Consider the following 17,305-nt stretch of genomic DNA (forward strand, 5'->3'; position numbering starts at 1 on the left):
GACTATAAATTTAGGATTTGGAAAATGGAAAGGTATGCTCATATTTTCTACCAAATAGTTTTTGGAATATGGAAATGACAAGGTAAACAGTACCACAAGGGAAGTGGTAAAGAAACCATTCAGGAGAGTCAGGGATGGAGAGGCTAAGATGTGCTGAAAATATTGGAGGTGGAAGGGGCCGTGAAGATCTGATTGCTTCTATTTTGGTTCTCCTACATGTGCATCTTGTTTGACTCTCACTGTTTTAAATTTGATGACAGATATTTTCAATACTTATCCCTTAAAGGAACCCCAAGTGCCATATATAGACCACCCGTTGAGTATAAAATCGCCTTTAAATTGAACTAAGCTATTTCTAAGATTAGTTGTGTGTTGCAAACTACCCAGTTGGGGGCAGACAAAACAAACAGATGATTTCTGAATGCTACCAAAGGAATCCTGCATTTCTTTGTGTGTTGTTATTTTAATAAGGCAAAGGGCTTTTCAAGTCATAATCAGATTCAGACAGCTCCCTCACAACCTCCACAGATTGAATGCTGCAATAGGGTTCCTTTAGAATGATCATATTTTTAACTACTGAGGATGGAGCTTGGGCATGAGTGTGGGGAGTGCTGGAGGCATGCATATATTTTTCTGGACAGTATGAAATGCTGTGCAGAACACACTGAGAAATTTATAGAGGTACTAACACCCTGCCAAAACAAACCCTTCTGATAACATCAGATTGTGGGGAGGCAGCGCATTTAGCAAGAGATCATCTTAATCCCCACCCCTTTCCTCTAAGAAAGTTTACAATTATTTGAAGGAATTGAATGAAATCAGACAGGCTCCTGTTGTTTTGTTCAATCCTTCTGTTAGAAAATTCAGAAAGAAAGGCTCCATATCAGACTCTAAGGCTTCAGCTAGAAAAAAAAAAAGATGGGAACATCATGAGGCAGGATCATTCTCCCAATACCCAAAGGAGCCCTGTCTAACTGCCACTTACTCAAGTCTATAGATTTTGTTGATTTCTCTTTTATTTTATTTGAGGTTAGCTACAAGTTCAAAAATGACTCTAAAAACAATGTCATACCTGGTTGACCAGACAATTTTTCCTTTCCCCGGAAGATCAACAGCCATACACTCCTTCCTGGTATGGTGAATGAGACAGAAACCATGACAGAAGCCATGGCAGCAGGACCTTGATATACCTCTGGATCGACAGGACAATTTCTGTTTTTAAATTTTATTTATTCTAAATTTAACTATACATAAAAATTGTACATACTGACAGGGAAGTTTCAATATAGAACTAGATTGGTATGTTTACTTTGAAAAAGCTCCACATGTGGTTTTGTTACAAATTCATATACCACTTCCTTCATGAAGCCTCAACTCTAATTTCCCTGGGCAGAGGTTCTGTCTTTCCATGTAGCTTGCCTCTGTACTCTAGAATTCTTTGGCTTTAGTTCTCATACAACTATCTTTGGAATTGTTTGCATTTAAAGTCTACTTCCCCATTAGACTGAGCTGAAGAACAGGGACTATTTATTGGGATTTTCACTATCCAGTATATATTATACCACTAACAAGTTTTAAATAAATTCCTGTTGAACTGAATATATAGATATAGATATATGGTATGTATCATATATCTGTTAGTATATGATACCTCATATACTATGATAAGATATATCATAAATATGGTATGTATCATATATCTATATCTCATATACACATGTATATGTATGTATTCACTTCAGTTAAATATGGAAGAGGTTTTCACCAGTTAAAAGTTAATGTCTTACATGGACTGAGGTTAATTCCTTAGGAGCTTCTGTGGTTCAGGACAAGAGTGAAGGCAATGGAGAACAATGAACAAAAGACAAGCAGAAGGTAAAGAGGGCCTTGATATATGCCCTAATTCTGTCATTCCAGAGTGACAAAAATGTCCCAAAGAACCCCTAAGTGGCTGAAAAAAATGATTCTCAAATATCATGGTGTTAGGAGGCTGGTCCATAAGTTTCTTGGTACTCTTCTCTTCAAGAAGTGGAGCTTGATTTCCCTCCTCTTAAATATGTATTAATACTTGTTTCTAACAAATCTAATATGTCAGATTAATGGTGTGTCACTTCCAATACTAGGTCATTAAAGATGATACAGCTTCCTCTTTGCTTTCTTCCATGGATCACTTATTGTGGGGAAGCCAATTGCCATGTTGTTTCAGAGGTCTACCTAGCGAGGAACTCAGGCCTCCTTCCAACAAGCAGCACTAACTTGCCAAACCTCTAAGTGAGCCATTTTGACTCTAGCCTTAGTCAAATCGTAGCTCTAGGCTGGGGGTATAGATCTGAGTTTCATTCCCAGAACCAAAAACAAACAAACAAAACCAAAACCACACTGCAACCCCAGGCAACATCTTGACTGAAAATTCCTTAGAGACTTTGAGAACCACCTACCTAACCATTTCAATATTTCTGATGGACATAAACTGTAAAATAATAATTATTTTATATAGTTGTTTTTGGTAATTAATTATGTAGTAATAAGATTATTATAACTCCTTTACAATCTTAAAAATAATTGAAGAACTTCAAAAGTTTTAGTTTATATATTATATATCTAACAATATTTACTATTTTAGAAATTAAAACTCAGAAAAAATTAAGACCTATTATTAATTTGAAACTAGCCATCATATATTCATAATGTGTAAATATAAATAACATTTTATTAATAAATTAATGACAAAAGTAACACTTGTTTCTTTTTGCAAGATATCTGTACTGTCTGACTTGTTAGAATACAGGTAGCTTCTCCTACTGACTTCTGTATTTAATCTGTTGCAATTTTGTTTTGGTTGAAATATATAAACAAACTCTAGCTTCACTCAGATATATAGTTACCAAAGGAAGATCTCACAGAAACTTACTGACACCCCAAAAGGTCTCTGTGACTCCCAGAGATTCTTGAATCGCACTTTAACTAGGCTGCTATAAGGAAACTAGAAATCTATTGGATTGGAAGTCAACAAGAAAAAAGAAAATGGCACATTTTGCATTGTTTCCTTGGGGCACACATACTCTCTCAAGCTACATTACTTCCTTCTCTTGCTCTAAACTGAACCATATAAGGCTCAGAATTACTATTTCAAAACTTCCTATAGTAAATCAAGAGGAATTAAATAACTTACCCCAAATCTGATATATTACTTATTTTATCTCTTAATTTTTTTTTTTTTTGGCACTGGGGATTGAACACAGGGGTACTTAATCACTAAGCCACATCCCCAGCCCTTTTTATTTTTTGAGACAGGGTGTCATTGAGTTGCTTAGAGTTTTGATAAATTGTTCAGGTTGACTTTGTACGTGTGATCCTCCTGCCTCAACCTTCTGAGCTGCTGGGATTACAGGCATGTGCAATTACTCCAGACTTAATTTTCCATCTATAGGCCAAGTCCCTCAAAATCAACAAGAAGAAGAGCTCATGCCATGAATTTTTGAGCCAGTGACAGAGTTAGCTTTTTGGGTATGGAAATTCTCAGTTGTGATGTGCTTCCCATCTAATTTCCACCCCTCAAGTATAACCAAGGAATTAGAACAGGGTTGGAGGGAAGCTAGATGGGCTGAGTGAGAGTAAAAGGAATAAGAAGTCATATTTTGTCCCTTGACTGTTGTTTCAAGAAATATAAACTATATCCTTCCTTTTATTGCTTTAAAAAGAGTATATAAAGTGTGCAGTATATGCATGTGTGTGTGTGTGTATACATGAGTGGGTCTTGTCAGTGTCTTTCTGATAAACTTAATCCTGCCTCACTGTTAATAATGGGAAGAGTCACAAATCAAGCCATGAAATGGTAACACCTGATTGTATGTAGAAAATATTCTGTTTACTCAATAAAGGATCTTGAATAGGGAAGTTCATTCCAGTCTGTGTTGCTATTCTAGTTATTTACATATGGAAAGTTTACATTTAAATATGACTCAGATATAATAAAATATCTTTTTTCTTTAACATTAACAGATAATGGAATTTAATTAAGCACTCCACACAGAAGAACTAATTAACATGTATTTACAAAACTTCACTCCAGTGGTTTTTGACCTTAAACACAATTGCTAATTGTATGCTGAAACAAAGAAAAAAAAAAACACCTCACCTTCTTCGGCTGGACAAGGTTTCTTCATGTTCTACACGAGCAACTTTTAACACCTTCTTGTCAATAAACAGATCTTCAGGATAATAAGCGGATCTATACTGGCGTTGTTGAGAATGGGCACATAACTTGCCAATCTGAAAAAAGAAATGCAATATAATTATATGATACTTTCACAAAAATCATAGTAGAAACAAATTCTTAAATACATTTCAATTTCCTCCCTGAATTTCCCTTTTTTTCTTTTTGTACTGGGGTTTGAACCCAGGGGTGCTTTGACACTGAGCCACATCCCCAGCCCTTTTTACATTTTATTTTGATACAGGGTCTTACTAAGTTACTTAGGACCTTGCTAAGTTGCTGAGGCTGGCCTTGAACTTGTGATAGTCCTGCTTCAACCTCCCACCTGGCTAGGATCACAGGTGTACACCACAGCTGGTCCACTTTCCTTGTAAAGAACAGAACACAGTTATTACCAGTTAAAAAAAGTGATAAGGTTTGAAGACAAGAAATCATTGATTGAAAAGAAAGCAAAAGACTAGTGGGGAAGGGAACTCATTCTAAAGACACAGCTTATTCAGAGATTTCCTAAGATGATAAATAAATTTTTAACTTGAGAGGACCCTTTACAGGCTTCATGCTATTGATACCTTTTAATGGAACTTGGTGTTTATATTTATGAATAAGTTCAGAAAAGAGAACTGCAAAATTGAGGAAGAACTGCTATTGGAGATTGGGGCGTGAGAAGTGTTGAGTAGCCTATTAATAAAAGAGAAGCCTTCCATGCACAGAGTGCTCCTGATTCTAATGAACATTTCATTATAAGAATCAAGCTAAGGGAGTCTGAAAAATGTCAGTGTAGTTACTCATCTGACTTTCCTAAAAATGCCCAAGGAAAGACAGCAAGTTAACCAGTGAACAGTCAGTGTCATCAGCTGTAAATCATATGTCATTGTGTGAGCCCAGGACTGAGAGTATTAAAGAGCATAGGTGTTCAAGACAGCCAGACAGTCTGCCTGCCTGCTTTCCTTCTTTTTCTCCTCCCCCTTTTCTCTTCCTCTTTCCTGCCCTTATAATTCTTTTCATTCATTCATTCATTCATTCAAAAATACCCACTGGATATCTCCTTCTAAAACATCCCTCTTTTACACTCATGTAGCAAAAACATTTTGTCTTAAATGGCTTTAACTCTTTTACTTAGCTCCATTCTAATTGGTTTCTTTGGTTAAATTATTTGCAGATTTGTCATTTTTTCACTTTCAGACAAAAGCTTAAATGAAATTCCATATAAAGAATCATGAATATTGGCAGGAACACTGGTGCACACCTCTAATTCCAGCAACTTGAGAGGCCAACACAGGGATTGTGAGTTGGAGGCCAATTAGGGCAACTTATTGAAATACTGTCACAAAATAAAAAAATTTAAAAAAAGGTTGAGAATGTGGCTCAGTGATAAAAAAAAATCCCTAGGTTCAATCCTTTACCAAAGAAAGAAAGAAATGACTATTAACTTTCTTACATGTCTCACTTCTGCCAGACACTATGCTAAATATTACCATCCACATTTTATTTTGTTTACTTTCCTTGTGGTATTAGAGATTGAATCCACAGGTACTCTACCATTCAGGTATGCCCCCAGTCTGGCCTACAAATTGCAATTGTCCTGCCTCAGCCTTCTGAATAGCTGTGATTTAAAAATGTGCCAGTATGCTCAGATACTATCCCAATTTTATAGATTAGGAGGCTGAGGCTCAAGGAAACTTAGACTTTTCTGAGACAAGTTGGCAGTGAATCCTCTTGCCTGACTTTGAACCCATTTTTTTTCTGACTGCAAATCTCATGCAACATAGCTAGTCAACATTGCCAAGGTTAACATATAGATTGTAAACTTCTAGGAAAACAAGGGTTCTGTCTTCATCACTTCTGTACCTTCACAAAATTCAGACGAGATTTGGTACATGATTAGGTACGTGAGGTGAATTAATTGAAGTGAAGTGAAGGAACCTTTTATTATCAGGTCTAGTATACCACTCTACTGATAAGCCATGACTCTGTGTGGTATTCCTGGCTTCTAGATTTTTCAGGTTGGCCCTGATAGTATTTATTAAATTATATGTCTATATGTAAAGGCATAAATGGCTTTTAGTTTACAGAGCTTTTGAAGGTTTTCCACAAAAAATTTATTTCCCACACTTTTTTTTAATTCTAGGGCTGAATTCCAGGGCCTTGTACTTTCCCAGTAAGCACTGTACTACCAAACTATGCCCTCAGCCCCTAAATGTATTCTTTTTTGTGTGTTTGTGGTACTGGGTTCAAACCCAGGGCTGTGCACATGATAGGGAGGAACTGTCCTACTCACCTACTTTCCCAACCCCTTAAATATTTGAATTAGGAAAAAATTATCTAGAATCAACAGTAGAATCACCTCCATTTATGAAACACAGCATCTATCATTTGACATTCCTATTACCTATTCTCAATATTTTATTCTAATGGAACAAAACAAAAGTTGCGGACACTTAAAATATTCCATCTGGCTTTGGAATGTATGATATTGAAATCTTCTCATGTGTTTATGTAATGCTGTTTGACTTGGGCTAATACTAACTTCAAATAAAGACTCTCATTCTCTGAATATGCCCTAATGGGTAGGAGTCTGGTAGGTTGCTTTAGGCCAAGGGCTGCCCAGGTGGACTGGGGAGTAAAATTGCAATCACTTCCAAAGCATATAACACAGATACAAATAGCTAAAGGCAGACTGTGCATTATAACTATATGTCTATAGATATATACATATTTACTTTGTTAAGCCACAGGTGAAATTTCATAGAACAAAACCCTTCATTTTTGTTTCCTAAATATCTATTTATTATTCGGTGAACATACATCAATGTGAGAGTCTATTTCCCCAGGATCAAAGTATTCTTAGAACATTCAGGTGCATGGGACTCATTCTCTTGACCTACACCTGTTCCAAATCCAGCACCAAAATAAAATCTTTCACACATCTTTCACAGTAACTTGTCTACTTACACCCCACAGCTGTGAACTCTCCCTATGTATTGAAAGCCAGCCCTTTGTATAGTGAATACTAATTGGGCCACAGCAAGACTTTAAAGTATTTGCCCCCTACCCCACCCCAACCTATGGAAAAGGGTGCAGCCCAGGCAGAGGTAGGAAGGTTAAGAATAAAGGAGAATGTAGCAAGTCTGTAGTCTGACCTTTCTTCGTAAGCCACCCAATATGGCATTAGCAAGCAGACTTCCCAAAGCTCTGTGTGGGGTAAGGGGCAAACAATGGTGTCCTGCCAATCCCCCCACTCCCCCATCTGAAATGTGCCACATCTTATCAGACAGGCTGTATTTTCTTCCACAAATCTACCATGAAGCAAATTCTTCTCATATACAAAGCATTTGTCAAATCTATCCCCCCCTCCTTTGAGCCCTTCTCCCTACATCTTTCACCTCCACACTGTGTGAGCTGGAGGTGAATAGTATGAGCTTATATTGAGAAGTCGACACTAAAAAAAAAAAAAATAAAAAAAAAAGAACATAATTTACAAAGAGATGCAGCATTCATGTTGACAAAGTCCTTTCAACTTCACACTTGAGAAACATCAGGCTATGCTGGGAGAACTGGGTCTTATTCTTCAGCTGCAAAAGAAGTCAGCCTCCCAAATGGCATTTTAGAAATCAGTAGCCTGTCCAGGAGTTTTAGGATCTTAAATAGAAAGTGAAATCCAATTTCCTTTTACTAACTAATGTACCTAGTCAAGAATGCTGCTATCTTTAAATTTGGTTAGTTGGAGTGAATTTATTGGACAGGTGAGTATCTCTATCAGAAGACCTGGAATAAATTACCTTTTGTTTTCCATGAACCATGATTCCTAACAATATCTTTATTTATGCGCCAGAACCTGCGGCAGGAAAAGCAATAGTGCTTTGAACTGTTACAAGTCCTGCAATTTAAGAAGGCAGGATCTCTGACCTTAACCTAGCCAGCAAGTCACTCTGAAAATCTTAGCACCACCCTTTCCCATCAGAATCCAGAGGCATTATCTTTATGCATACAGGAAGCAAACATACTGGGGCCCAGTAAGGTATAGTGAAGAGCTCAGCAGGCTGGGCATCAGTAGACCTAGCCTACAATCCCATTTCATCATTTTCTCTTTCAAATTGATGCATAACAATTGCACCTATTCATGGGATACTGTGTGATGTGTCAACACATGTTTACAACCTGCAATTATCAAATCAGGGTAATTACATATCCATCACCTCCAACATTTATCATCCCTTTGTGGTGTAAATATTCAAAATCTTTTCTATTTTTCCAATATATAATAAATCATTGCTAACTATAGTCACCCTACTGTGCTATAGAACACTAGAACCCATTCCTGCTGCCCTAACTATATTTTTTGTACCTGTTAACCACCCTTTCCCTATCTCCCCAGCCTGTGCTCAATCCTTCCCAGGCTATGATAATCACCATTCATTCTACTCTTCTATGAGAACAACTTTTTAAGCTTTTGCCAGAGGGACAGTGTTGAGGGCCACAACCAAGTCAAGATGGCGCCTGGCAGTTTGCCAGGAGGAGTGGTTTGTGAAGCAACGCCACCGAGCCATTAAGACATGGAGATTCCTTATTGGCTGATTGCTGTATCTAGATGATGTTAATTAAGTTAAGCTGTGTGGAATTAGTTGGATATATATATACCTCTGCTGTCCCGTAATAAAGCGGCTCCCGCTGTTTCAACCTTCACAAGTTGCTTGTCACCTCCCGGTTATTTGCCCAGCCAGACTGCGGCAGGACAGCATGCAGTACTTGTCTTTATGTGCTGGCTTATTTCAGTAAGCACAATACCCTGTAGGTTCATCCATATACAGCCCCACTTTTACCTCTCACCCACAACAGTATTTCATTCTGACCTGGTACCCCAATTTACTCCACCTTAACTCTAGTCTTATACAAAGGAGGAAGATATGACACTTGAAGTACCATATCTTATTCTAAGTTCCCTTGAAAATAGAAAGTAAACATGACTTTCCTAGTGGAGTATGTTACTGGGCTGGGGAGGGTGGAATTGTTTTCTTTATCCGTCACTAGGTTTATGGCTGAAATGCCTATAATAAAAGACAGAATGACTAGAGAAAAGCATAAAAATATTTTTAGTATAAGTTTTACATGATATGAGAGCCTTCAGAAATAAAAAAAAGAAACAGGGAAGCTTGTGTCTTTTTTTTCCAAAATCTTTTTTTTTTTTAATTGTAGATGGACAGCATGACTTTATTTAATTTATTATTTTATTTGGTGCTGAGGATCAAACCCAGTGCCTTACACATGCTAGGCAAATGCTCTGCCTCTCAGATACAGCCCCAGCCCCGAAGCTTGTATCTTTTTTTGCTAAGTGTGACAAAGAAGTAGACAGTGGTGAAGTGAAATTGGACAAAAGTGCTATAATCTAATGATAATATACTAGGTGAACAAAGCAAGTTCTTCTTATTCAGATTCCTCTCTATCTCCATGTCTTTGGAGATTAGTACATTCTTCTTCTTCATTTACATAATATTTGCCTCTTGGATGAGTGTCTGATGCTCTACTTCAGGTAAGAGTCTGCTAGATTTTGTCTTGTCAGGTGAAGGTAAGAGTAACCTTCCTGCTTCTGCTGTTTTCTCAAGGGCCAAGGTGCCATATTTTGGTGTGATGTGTCCTGAACTCCATGCAAAGCTTTTGGTTTGTCATAATTCACACCTGCACGCCATAACTGCTATGTTTATGGCCCAATGGTTAAAAATCTAACACACTTATTCTCAGTTCCCCATTCACTGCACAGTCTGAGAATTCTCAACAAACAAAAACCTCAGACCTGCTCTTTCACTCTGGCTGATTGAGCAGAGAAAGAGCCTGTGTTGTGAGCTTCTCAAACTCTTTTGGAACATAACATTTTATTCCAGCCTAGTGCTTCAGAAATAACTTCGACATCCATTCTTCATTCCTTCCAGTGAATTCCACAACAATCCTCTGAGTATACTGAGCAGGTATTATTAACCCCACTTTGGAGATAAAGAAAACAGGTTCACAACTATTGAGGAACTTAAAGCAAGGTCATAGTGCTAGGAAATGACAGAACTGAGACTTTCTGATTCCAAAAGTTGTTATTATTATTATTATTATTATTTGTTTTTGATGCCTCACTCTGTGCCATTCTCTGTGTCTGTGAACAGCATAGACTTTGGGACATCCCAGTACTGGGTGTGGTCCAGATCTGCGATCTGGTGGACCTTCAACTCATAATCAGAGAGTGGTGATGAATGATGAAAAATATAAAAACATACTAAAAGAAAGTCTTCAGTTATTCAAGACAAACAGAAAACTGACATCTGATTTTAACTTGGGTTTCCTGGCAGTATTTCTAATAGGGGTAAGTCAGTAGTGGAGTGATTTAAATTTCTTGGTCTGCCAAGTAAGTGTCAATTAGCAGCCATACTAAAGCACTAGGTATCAGGAATTATGGGAGAGGTGGCTCCCAAGAAGGATCCCTCTGCTGCTTGCTGTCTGCAGAATGTCCCTGGACCCTTGCTCTTGAATTCAGATTCTTGGGTCAGCTACAATATCTTTAATTCCAATAATTAAACTCAGGTCTAGCCTGATATCTGAGCTAACTGTATCCATTTATAGTTTCCTCCAAAAAGGAGATTCCAGGTTAATATTATGGCTACAAAATGCAAAATATTCGAGAATTTAGAGGTAATTGTCTAAAACAGTAGAAAATTGGAGGAGGGTGTTGTTAACTACATTAATGTTCTTCTCTGGCTCTCTCCCACTCTTAACTTACTCTAAGGTATCTATTTTGCTCTGCATGAATGGCATACTTTACATTTTCTTTCTCAATAAATAAGTAATGTTGGGCTCATACACAAGGCTGGGGTTGTGGCTCAGTGGTAGAGCGCTTGCCTAGCACATGTGAGACACTGGGTTCAATCCTCAGTACCACATAAAAATAAATAAAATAAAGATATTGTGTCCATCTGCAACTAAAAATATTTTAAAAATATGTACTGTAACAACTTTCCTAAATACATATATGAAAATATTACAGTGAATCCCACCATCATGTACATCTACAAGAATGTGGTCCTAATTAGAACAAGATATATCCCATGTTTGTATAATTATATCAAAATGAATTCTACTGTAATGTATAACTTTAAAAAGGGCCAATAAAAAAGAAATATGTAAAAGTTGTGCATGGGTGTGGTGTAACTAAGTCTGTGACTTTTAACTTAAATGAGTCATAACAAAAAGGAGGAAGAGGAGGGAGATATGAGAAGACAGAAAAGGAGAGAGAGAAGCAGAAGCAGAAACAGAGAATTTCTCTTTAGTGAGTCTATGGCATTGGAAAGCCATGGCCTCAAGATACTGCCCTCAGAAGTCTAACAGTGTTTGAGGGGGAATGTCCTGCTGACTTGTACTGGGTGACTGGAGATCGGCATGGCTTCTTTCTCAGGAGCTTAAACTGAGACCATCAAGACTCTAAGATCACTGGGAATGAGGACACACACCTGTAATTCCAGTGGCTCAGGAGGCTGAGGCAGGAAGATCATGAGTTCAAAGCCAGCCTCAGCAACTTAGTGAGGCGCTAAGCAACTCAATGAGACCCTATATCTAAATAAAACACAAAATAGGGCTAGGGATGTGGCTCAGTGGTTAAGTGCCCCTGAGTTCAAGGCCCAGTACCGGGGGAAAAAAAAAAGACTCTAAGACCTATTGAAGTCTTTTTCAGTTTTTTAAAAAATGCTTTTTTAAAGTTTTTTTCTAGTTGTAGATGGACAGAATGCCTTTATTTTATTTGTTTATTTTTAAATAGTGCTGAGGATCAAACCCAGTGCTTCACACATGCTAAGCAAGTGCTCTACCACTGAGCCACAACCCCCAGCCCTTTTTCAGTTTTATTTAATTATGGAATAACTTTTCTGGGAGATCCCAACTGATTACTGTGATTCCAAACAGTGTTTTATGAGAAATGTTGCATAATACTTGGTATAAATTTAGTCTTGTATCATCTATGGACTCCTCAGAACCCTGAAGAACTGAAAGTAAAACTTACTTTAGGGTTATGTAATTTAAATATCAACTCTGACCTCATAGCTGGCTTTGGATGAATATTGCCTGTGACATTTCTTTTGGAATAAGTTGAACTCAGGGAGGGAGTTATAAAGGTTTCCCATTTAAAAAAATAATGAACTTCATTCCCTTGAATCATCTATTATACTTCTGTACAATTCTGTTTAATTAAATCTTAAAAGTTTTAAAACAAAATATACATTGAAATTATGTGATATACAACATAAACTTTTTAATAGTAGTAACCATGCTCATTTAACAATTCTACAGGTATAATAAAAATGCTAATATATGTTAATGTTTAGTCTGTGGTTAATGTTTTGTCTTGTTAATTTCCCCAGGGCTTTTATTACTGATTTAAATCTGCCACACTACTCAACTGATTGCACTGCTTCCACAAACTGCATAGAAGTAGCTGAAATGAATACTGATTAACAGAAATGAACAAACATTTGGCTAAGCAAACCATTCTTATTATATGCTTGTAATCATTACATACATTTTCTTACAATGAGATGGGCATGGAAGGCATTTTCCATTCATTTTTCCTACAGAAAATATGCATATGAGCATTAAATTAATTTATAACCTTGTACTTCAGGAAGCACATCATTATTAATTAACTATTGATTGATCTGGATATAGAGCACAGAAGATTATGAACAGACCTGGTGACAACATAAGCTTTTTTTTTTCACCCCACAGACAGTTTGCTGGGACTCATTATTAATTGTTTGACCATTAATATAAAAACTCACTAATCAACTATAATCTATTATGAATCAAGCTATTTTAAGAAATTGAGTGTCATTATTTGAACATTTCATATAAGTCAGTTCTGGACAATGGAATCTAAAGAAAGAACCGGTCCTGCAGATCAGTCTCCTGGTACATTAAAATACATCTCCATATTAATTAGTGAAAAGAGGACACAATTTGGAACCTGGGTTCCAGTCACAGCTCTTCCTCTTTTCCTTTTAGTAACTTTAGACAAGTCATTTAATTCCTTGAAACTCCACTTCCTAACCTGTAAAATGGAAATAACAACAATGCCTGCCATACCTGGCTGTAGTATGAAGGTCAAATAAAACAATGGTTTAAAGTGTAACATCCTTCCCATTCATACAGAATCCATCTACTTCATTCTATCAAAGGAGACTACTCACATTCTGCAGCCTGCTTTAGTGTGCCAGATTCCTGGCTTAGCTGCTCAGGCATATAAGTAGCTATAGGTAATAATATTTAAAGAAGTTATTTACTTGGGGATTTTTGGAAACAGTAAAATTTAATGCAGGTGGGTCTGCATTCTGAAAGGACACTATATAGGTTTTGCCCATGTTTGACAGTCATGCTGTCTGGTCTGGTCTGCTCTGGGATACCTAGAATATCGTCTTCTTTCTTCCAAGTTGGAATTACCGATGGGCAGTATAGAATTTCTGTAGGTTACCCTGTGTCTCTAACTCTCACGCTTGCGTCTGAATACTCTGGGATGAGAGACAGGTTTTTAAATGTTCCTTTTGTAGAAGAGACTTGCTTTTTTTCTAATTTTTATCTATCATAAATGGAAGCTGAGCTGCAAATAGAATCCTGCATGTGTCCCTTACACTCTTACAAAAGACAAATACCTTCCCATCACTGGCAGCCCATGACATTATTGTTTAATCACACAAGACCAATAATGGGAAGTTCAAAGAGAACTTTATGATGTAGTCAATAAACTCAATACTGAATCAAATACCACTCCCCTAAATCTCCTCATCTTCTTGTGCTCCCTGTCCCACTGGAAAAAAAAATCACCACCTACTTAGTTCTGCAAGCCTGAAGGAATCAAAACATTTCTGATGATTTTTCCTTCTCCCTTACATTCAAACACCAAAATCTTTTTTTTCCCTCCATCCTCAGGTCCAGGGTGCTTCTCAAACTTTAATGGGTATATAAGTTATCAGGGAAATTAATTCATATCGATGCATATTCAGTAGATCTGGGGTGAGGACTGAGATGAGTAGCAAGGCCCTCCCATCATCCAGTGGTTCTCAAAGTGTAACCCTAAAATAAGCAGCATCAGCATTCACCTGGGTACTTAGAAATGCAAACTTTGAAGTCCTAAACTTAGACCTACTGAATCAGAAACCCTGGGAGTGGGGCCTGTCCATCTGTGTTTTAACCAGTCTTCCAGGGGATTTAAATGCATACTTCAAGTTGGAGGACTACTGCTACAATACCATTCCAACAGTCTTTTAATTGGCCTCCAAAGCTCCTGTTTTTGCCTTCCTCCAGTCCATTCTTTTAAAAATACCTTTATTTTATTTATTTACTTTTATGTGGCTCATGCATGAGGCCCTCGGTTTGATCCTTTATCACTGAAAACAATAACAAAAACAACAAAAGCTGTCTTTCTCTTGACTACATAGACACAAATAACTTACTGTGTTTGATGCAACTTAAGAATAGTATTATAGTGTAAGCTAACTTGTGGAGTCATCTTGAAATCAATCATCCAGAGTTTAAAGAAAATGGACTCAATATTTAAAGTAAATGTTATAAGCTCCTTAAAAGTCAAAACTGTTTGTTACACCTTTTCCGGATAGAAATGAAAAAGCCACAGAAACATGACTACAGGATAATTTATTGCACTGCATTAGCTGAAGAAGTATGCACAATAGTGGAGAAACTAATAAACTACTGTAGGATTGACATTGCTGGATTAAAATTCAGTAGATGAAATCATGCCACTTTTCAGTGAGAGAGAAACCAACTTGTGGAACTTAAAGGTTTTCCTGAAAACATAAAATGGAGTGAATATATCCTGTACAGATTGTGTTTTTGCATTACAAATGGATAAATATACAGACATGGGCTAGAACTGCTGTTTTGTTCACATTTATCTAATATCAGCACCAATTAATTATTGAAGAAGATCTATAATATGAAAGCCAGAGAAAAACATTAGTAGTGCTGAAATATTCAAAGTATTGAATAATGTTCAAGTTCATAGTTTTTCCTCAAACAAATGTGATGACAGTTGCAATGATGGTACAGTCACTACAAGGGGTAAAACTGCTGACACCTCATCATGAGCCAGAGTAGTGACACCAAATTACAATAGTAGTCATTATAGTTTTACTGCCAAGCACTCAGATTTAAAATAGCCAGTTTCACTTAAGAATTTACTTAAAGAAGTAGTAAAAACTAATTTTAACAACTCTTGACCCTTGACAACATGTTTTTTTTTAAGTTTTAAGTATGATGAAATGGGAAGTATACATAAAGTACTTCTACAAATTGAAATATGATGGTCATTGAAAGGAAAAACACATTTGCAATGAGTCATGATATAAACTATATACTTTTTTCATGAAACCTTGTTTTTAGCTGAAATAAAGACTGGCAGACAAAATGTTATTCAAACTTGAGTATTGGCAGGCATTCTCTCATAAATAAACAAAGTGAACCAGTTACTTCAAGGAAAACAACTGACAGTATTTGTAGCCAATGATAAAATTTGCACTTTCAAGCAAAAAAAAACCACAATTTGGGAAAATTTGAATCTTCCACTATGAAGCTTGACTGCTTTCCAATACTTAGAGGGTTTTCTGATGAGAACAGTGGTGATACTCATGAATATGATGTTTTGATGTTGTAAAATGAAGTATGTTCGTATTTGGCAGATCTAAATAACTCAGTAACCAATATTTTTCAAATAACTAATACATCATGATACAAAAATCACACAATGGCTAAAGATTCATGCATATTCAAGATAAATTTTAATGTAATAGAAAGTGAAAAGTTAATTGATATTTTATGTGTGCAACTTCCATTTTGTAAATAATCTTTAAGAAACTCACTTGCCATATTTTTGTACAGTATCAGAGAAAAATATTCTTAATTATCTGAAAGTGGTATAAACATTGTTTCTTATAGAACTGTATATTCATGAGGCCAAATTTTCCTCAGACAAGATTAAGTGCTGAAGCAGATATGAGAATCCAGCTGTCTACTATTAAATCAGAAATTAAAGAGATTTACAAAAATAAAAAGCAATGTCACTCTTTCTACTAAAGCATTTTGTTTTGGAAAACTGTTTTCTTTTGGAAAAAATATATGTGAACATTTGATGACTTTAATATTAATTTTAAATAATTAATTTAGTAAGTCACTAAATAAATATTTTTCAATGCTGTTTAAGTTTCTAATAAAGTAAACAGCAATAGATGTAATTCACATACATTCATCCCTTTTGAGTGCTTAAGAGTTTTTAAGAGTGTGAAAGGGTTTTGATACCATAATCTCTATTCTACACTAACACTGAAAATAATCTGAATAATTTGTAAGTAAATTATAAAGTAAGTGATTTATAAGTAAATAAAACAGTATTTGTGAAAATAATTTATTAATATAATTGAGAAATAGCTGTTCTCTTGCTCAACAGACTTCCATTACCTATGGAGTGCTGGACAGTGTTTTAAATGCCAGAGTCACTGCAATGATAATTTAATTGCTCAGTTTGAAATTCTTCGTTGGCTTCCCATAGTCCTTAGGGAAAAATATGTATCTTAACTTCACTTACAAGATCTTCATGTTGTCCCTGTGAAACTACTATTTTCATGTCTTACCCTATTTCTGCCACATTCTATGCTCAAAATTTTTCTGTCTTCTTCTATAAGGCTATAAGCTTCACAAGAGCAAAAACCAAAGCAATCTTGTTATTGTATTTCTAGGGATTAGCAAGTTTGTCCACTTATTAGGTAATTAATAAATAGTTGATTAATGAAAGAAAAAAGCAGGGTTAGGAGTGTAGCTCAGTGGTGGAACACTTGCCTAGCATGCAATAAAATGCCTTGCAATATGTGCATTAACATACTTATAATAAGACATCAAGAAACAGTTTAGTTTTTAAAAACTAAACTTTTCAGAGCTTTGGAAATTAACAAATATGGATAGCAGTCATTTGAGGAGAAAAATGGTTGAATCTAGGCAAAAGAGTAAGCTTTGTGGCATTTTGACTTTCCTATTCCCACTCCCCATCTCCAGTTCTGTGTC

At 36.2% G+C, this 17,305-nt stretch overlaps 1 protein-coding gene across 1 annotated transcript in view; it reads right to left on the reverse strand.

Moving 5' to 3' along the window:
• Gpc3 (glypican 3) overlaps window positions 1–17,305 on the reverse strand; it is a 391,686-nt gene that overhangs the window by 134,384 nt on the left and 239,997 nt on the right. Inside the window, exon 4 of the mRNA XM_077106976.1 lies at window positions 4,139–4,272. Within this exon, the coding sequence (XP_076963091.1) occupies window positions 4,139–4,272 (134 nt within the window). The remainder of the gene's footprint in view (window positions 1–4,138; window positions 4,273–17,305) is intronic.

This window comes from Callospermophilus lateralis, chromosome X (genome assembly GCF_048772815.1).
Source record: "Callospermophilus lateralis isolate mCalLat2 chromosome X, mCalLat2.hap1, whole genome shotgun sequence".
Taxonomy (NCBI): Eukaryota; Metazoa; Chordata; class Mammalia; order Rodentia; family Sciuridae; genus Callospermophilus; species Callospermophilus lateralis.